The 6,604-nt window shown below is 41.0% G+C and overlaps 1 protein-coding gene across 6 annotated transcripts in view; it reads left to right on the top strand.

Annotated features, from left to right (window-relative positions):
* Positions 1–74: 74 nt before the first annotated feature.
* Positions 75–6,604, top strand: part of sash1b (SAM and SH3 domain containing 1b) — a 73,040-nt gene continuing 66,510 nt past the window's right edge. For 5 of the 6 annotated variants that reach the window (XM_035743498.2, XM_052486520.1, XM_035743499.2 and 2 more), the window contains exon 1: positions 76–1,381. In XM_035743498.2, the coding sequence (XP_035599391.1) occupies positions 860–1,381 (522 nt within the window). In that variant the 5' untranslated portion in view covers positions 76–859. Of the gene's footprint in view, positions 1,382–6,604 lie in introns of all 6 variants that reach the window. The other variant, XM_035743497.2, reaches the window with a different exon arrangement.

The raw sequence follows: 6,604 nt of genomic DNA, 5'->3' as shown, positions 1-6,604 counted from the left end.
TAATTGATCCCAATATGCATATATTACTGCTTGGTAATGATTTACTTATTTTCAATCAGTCAACTACGGCGTGTCGGACAGGGGCCGCTAGAGTACAGATAATTCTTACTGGTCATAAAACAACACAGGCAGGCGCAAAGCGAATGCGTTTTGATTGAATGGAACTTTAGAGTCGAAAGCATACTAGACCGAAGAGAAAGTTACATCGGGAGAGAGAGGATGCATTGAACCACGTGCTACAACAAATGTGTTAGTAGCTGTTGATAAGAAGCAGTGATAAATGAAAACCTTTTTAGCTCACATGTAGGTTACCGTCTCGGATCCTCCTGAAGTTTGTAACTATATCGCGACTGAAAACTGCTGCAACGAAACGAACATAAGGTTGAGGAATAGAAACCGACTGATATTCAGCCTGTGTAGGCTTACACCTATTGCACAATTCCTTTTATTTGTCTTTTGAAACTCATTGTGTTTTGCTTGGATATCATGCCACTCGTTCTCGCCTGCTTGGATTAATTGATAACTACATGCACCTGCTTGGTTGGATTTTTGGAACCTCCACAACATGCAGGCCTATGAAACAATTAGGCAAAAAAAGATATATTCTGAATCGTGAATGCACACGTCTTGGTCATTATTGAACACTATTACTAGTTGGCTTGATTCCTTGGATCTCTCATAACTGGAATCATCTTTGCATGAGCCTGGAACGTTGGACCACTGATGGCGATGACATAGCGACCGCGGCATATGTTATGTCACAAGGATACCGCGCGCCCCTGAAGTTTACGTTTTTGATAGAATACTATTTCTAACAGCATATGCATGGCATACATTGCTCATCATATCGGATATCAAAATGATGCGCACCGGCCCAAGCCTTGTCTACGAGTGGCTACAGACTATTCAGGTGCCCCAATACTTGGAGGCGTTTGTGGACAATGGCTACGATGATTTGGAAGTTTGTAAACAAATTGGGGACCCCGATCTTGACGCCATAGGGGTACACGCACGGCACCACCGACAAAAAGTACTCAACGCGGTGAAGAAGTTAAGAGAGGAGGACAAGAAAAAAGCTCCCGGTCTTTATTTCACCCTCGAGCCTCTGAACCCCTCTCCCTTGAGCCCCCTGTTGGGCACCAGCACCACGCTCATCACAGATTGCGAGAATGACTTCCAGTGGTCAAGGTCATGGACAGAATCCAATCAGGAGGAGGTTGGAAATGGAGGTCACCAACAATCATCTTGTTCAACAAACCACAATCTAAGTTTAACTGATGATTGTAAAGAGTTGGTGGCCAATCCCAAACTGAAGGTCTTGATCAGGGATAAACTTGTGAAAGATGGAGTCAACCACAATGAGCCGCCATACACCTATAAGGTAGGCTCCTATTTGTCATTCACGATGTTGATTACTATAAGGATTTGTTCAGAGACTGTCACATACAATTACACACTCTTCCCTCTGGGCTTGCTGTGATGAATAGTATGGCCAATTTCTTTGATGGTGCTGTCTACCATCAATTCTGCTCATTCTTCCAGTCAGGATGACTCTCACTTGTTTGAAGTCTGTGACAGGCAGTCGGAGGACTTAAATATGCATCTATTTAGAAAATATATTTACTCAGAAATGATTTTGGTCCTATACGTCTGACCGGACACCTGCTAAAGCAATCTTCCATTGTCCGAGGTCATTTGATTTATGTCCTACGGTAAAACGTTATTGCCCTGGCTGGGGTAATAAGCTCATATCCTTCAGACTCTGACAGCTGTCAATGTTACCTAACACAGTATTTTACTGTGGGTGGAACTAATGGCTACCATTGTGGAGGAGTCTGACTCCATAGAGAAATACAATGCCTTCAGGCTTTTTCCACATTTTGTTGTTACAGCCTGAATTTAAAATGGAATACATGTAGATTTTTTTTGTTGTCACTGGCCTACACACAATAACCCAGAATGTTGAAGTGGAATTGTTTTTGAAATGCATACAAATAATGAACAGAAATGTTTTAAGTCAATAAGTATTCAACCCCTTTATTAATGCAAGCCTAAATGAGTTCAGGAGTAAAAATGTGCTTAACAAGTCACATAAGTAGAATGGACTGTGTGCGCAATAATAGCGTTTAACATTATTTTTGAATGACTACCTCATCTCTGTAGCCCACACATACAATTATCTGTAAGGTCCCTCTGTCGAGCAGTGAATTTCAAATGGATACAACCACAAAGACCAGGGAGGTTTTCCAATGCCTCGCAAAGAAGGGCACCTATTGGTAGATAGGTAAAAAATAAAATGGCAGACATTTTATATGTCCATTTGAGAATGTGGAAGTTATTAATTACTCTTTGAATGGTATATCAATACACCCAGTCACTACAAAGATACAGGTGTCCTTCCTAACTCAGTTGCCGGAGAGGAAGGACACCGCTCAGGGATTTCACCATGAGGCCGATGGTGACTTTAAAACAGTTACTGAGTTTAATGGCTGTGATAGAAAACTGAGGATGTATCCACATTGTATTTGCTCCACAATCATAATGTAATTGACAGAGTAAAAAGGAAGCCTGTTCAGAAAAAAATATATTTCAAAACTGTTTGCAATAAGACACTGAAGTAAAACTGCAAATAAAATATAATAATGAGTGTGATTTCCTGGATCGGTGAGCCAGGCACGGCTGTCCAAAATGTCTCTTCTCCTCCAAAAAGTCGTATTGGAGCTGAGCTGTGTCACAACAGATTAAAGAAGGCATGCTTAGACTACAGTCTCAGGCAGCATTCTATAGAATATCGAGAGAACACAGCGCATCAGCTACTTTGCGTTGGTTTCCTTTTTACTGTCTTTAGCTCCTCTCTGAAAAGATTACAGTTGATTTAAAAAATATATATATATTTATTTTATTTTTTTACTATGGCTCAGAGTTTTCACATTGCAATCTGTGTTATGTAACATGTTATAATGCCACCACACGCAAGTAAAATGAAACTCCTTCTAAATCCGACTTGGATAATCAGTATTTTCCAAACTACAGTGCCACTAATAAGTGACTTGATTATTATCCATATGCATGCAGAACTGTGTAGCTGCTCTGCACGCGTTTTAAGACGATGTTGTACTTTTGTGCTCCGATTCTCTGCCACATGCCCATAATGTTCATGAAAGATTCAGGGGCTACAAACTGCTAAGTGCAGAGAGGCACTTTGTGACTCACTACTGACCTTTTGTATGGAAGCACAGGCAAACAGATTCAGGTTTATCTGACTGACAATATACTGAACAAAAATATAAATGCAACATGTGAAGTGTTGGTCCCATGATTCTTGAGCTGAAATGAAAGATCCCCGAAATGTTCTTATACGCACAAAAAGCTTATTTCTCAACTTTTGCACAAATTTGTTTGCATCCCTGTTCATGATCATTTCCCCTTTGCCATGATAATCCATCCACCAGACAGTTGTGGCATATCAAGAAACAGATTAAACGGCATGAATATTACACAGGTGCACTTTGTGCTGTGGACAATAAAAGACCACTCTAAAATGTGCAGTTTTGTCACAACACAATACCGCAATTGGCACACTGACTGCAGGAATGTCTACCTGAGCTGTTGCCAGAGAATTTAATGTTAATTTCTCTACCATAAGCCATCAATGTCGTTTTAGAGAATTTGGCAGTATGTCCAACCGGCCTCACAACTGCAGACCACTTGTGACCAGATCAGGACCTCCACATCCCTTTTGTGGGGAATAACTCATTCTGATTGGCTGGGCCCGGCTCCCCAGTGGCTGGGCCTATGCCCTCCCAGATCCACCCATGTTTGACCTACAGTATTTACATTGTTGATATAACCGTTAACTCTGGCATTGTTTGCTCTTTCATATATCTGCTGAAGTCAAATTGGCATTTGGAAAAGGACAACCACAGCCAGAGCTTGATCCATGGGCTGTTGATAGCTTTTTGGAATCGAGTCCTTTCAGGTCAGCAGTTTAATTCCATTAAGTTGGATGATGCAGATATAGGCTACAGGCCAGGTAGAATGATTCATGCTTTCTACAACTGGAGGAGGAACCGTAGAATCATTAGAATTGTAGAATTAGAATCATTCTATGCAAGGGGCTGTATTGGGGATAAAGGGATCAATCAGAACTGTTTTACCAGAGTAATAATGCATGCGATTAGTGTTATTATAGTTATGCATGGTAATAGCATTGTTATTACACAGTGAGAATGGATCATCAAGTATATGCTGCTGGTTTGGAGACTGTCCTAATTTGATCATTGAAAAATGGGTCTGTATGCTGTAATTGTCTAAAACCTTGGCCTTGTTTCGATATGTGTTCCAAAGCAGCACGGCACGATCAATCCTAACTAACTGAGCCCTTCAGTGTTTTGCCTGCCTGGCTACGTTCCAAATGGCACCCTATTCCCTTTTCTAGTGCACACATTTTGACCAACGAGTCTGGGGGGTGACAATTAATACAATTAGGCCCTCATAAACGACTTAACTACTGCCTGGGGCCTGGAATAGACATTGTGTCTTATAGAAAATGACAAGCATTAGAGGCTATTTAAAGTATAGCTGTAATCTATGTCCATATAATACGATTGCAGCCTCAGGCTCGACTTTCTCACAGTGAAGTTAATCTATGCTGGAATACTTAGCTACTGTAGGTATTTCTCTCTTTACTATATTGACAAAGACAAGATTTAACAAGAGAAATAAGAACTCATGAGTCATGAAATGTAGCTTGCACAGTTGAGGTTTTAGCAGAACTATATAATGTGGCCTAGTTGGTTGTCGGTTTTTAACTGATTTTTCTTCTTTGTTTCGGCTGGTGTTTTACAAGGATCCAACAAAGTACATCATGAGATTTCTCTGAATTCACGTAGAAAAATGTGCCTTTTGTCATTCTAATGTGAGGCAGCATATGGTAAGTTTTGTCCCACCAGACTCCTGGTGGGACATGCGTATTCCCCCTTTCTCTCTGTTACAACAATGGGGCACATTACCCAAGAACCCCTCTGCTCCACTGGACTGGCAGTCTGACACATTCTTAGAACAGAGTGGCTAACAACAGTTCCACTACCATAGAATTAGAATGAGTTCTATAACTTCTAAAGCCCTGCTCCGGAAGGGTTGGCCTGGTTTGCCCTTCGAGGCTCGCAAGACAAGCAGAACCAGCAGGCTCTTTTGGACAGTCTGGCCCAAGATAAAGCCAAGCTGAATAGGAGCTCAAACGGACAAAGCTCTATAGAAACAGACAGATGTCTCTTGTCTTTGTTACAAAAAAATACAGTATTAAATGGACTGTTTGTCTTTCATGCATTCCTTAAAACAATTGACTACTTGGCTATACTGTGCTATATATGAGAGTTAGGCGGTATACAGATTTCCATAACTTCATACTGTGCCTGCTTTATCCCAGGCTATACACTGGAGTCACTTAGAAATGTCCTTGTTTTTTAAATAAAATCTTATTTTTTGTTGTTGGTCTATTTAAAATAACATCAAATTGATCAGAAATACAGTGTAGACATTGTTAATGTTGTAAATTACTATTGTAGCTTGAAACAACAGCTGATATTAATAGAATATCTTCAGAGGCGTACAGAGACTTGTTACCAGCAACCATCACTCCTGTGTTCCAATGGCACGTTGTGTTAGCTAATCCAAGTTTATCATTTTAAAAGGCTAATTGGTCATTAGACAACCCTTTTGCAATTTTGTTAGCATAGGTGAAAATGGTTGTTCTGATTTAAAGAAGCAATAAAACTGGCCTTTAGGCTAGTTGAGTATCTGGTGCATCAGCATTTGTGGGTTCGATCACAGGCTCCAAATGGCCAGAAACAAATAACTTTCTTCTGAAACTCTTCAGTCTAGTTTTGTTCTGAGAAATTAAGGCTATTCCATGCGAAAAATTGCCTCTTCACTGCTGATGTTGAGACTGGTGTTTTGCGGGTACTATTTAATGAAGCTGCCAGTTGAGGACTTGTAAGGCATCTGTTTCTCAAACTAGACACACTGATGTAGTTGTCCTCTTGCTCAGTTGTGCACCGAGGCCTCCCACTCCTCTTTCTATTCTGGTTAGAAACAGTTGGCGCTGTTCTGCGACGGGAGTAATACACAGCATTGTACGAGATCTTCAGTTTCTTGGCAATTTCTCGCATGCAATTAATTGCATTAATTTCTCAGAACAAGACTAGACTGACGAGTTTTAGAAGAAAGTTCTTTGTTTCTGGCCATTTTGAGCCTGTAATCGAACCCACAAATGCTGATGCTGCTGATACTCAACAAGTCTAAGGAAGGCCAGTTACAACGAGCATGCAAATAAGGTTCCCTGAGACTGTTTGTGTAGAAATTCTTTGGTTGTGCAAACTCTGTTTCATAAGCTGTCCGGGTGGCTGGTCTCAGATGATCCCGCTAGTGAAGAAGCAGGATGTTGAGGTCCTGAGCTGTCGTGGTTACATGTGGTCTGTGGTTGTGAGGCCGGTTGGACGTACTGCCAAATTCCCTACAATGACGTTGGAAGTGGCTTATGGTAGAGAAATTCTGGCAACCGCTCAGGTAGACAATCCTGCAGTCAGCATGCCAATTGCATGGT

This window comes from Oncorhynchus keta, chromosome 29, assembly GCF_023373465.1.
Source record: "Oncorhynchus keta strain PuntledgeMale-10-30-2019 chromosome 29, Oket_V2, whole genome shotgun sequence".
Classification (NCBI taxonomy): Eukaryota; Metazoa; Chordata; class Actinopteri; order Salmoniformes; family Salmonidae; genus Oncorhynchus; species Oncorhynchus keta.
Note: the sequence above shows the minus strand (reverse complement) of the source record. Positions and strands in the feature narration are given on the sequence as shown.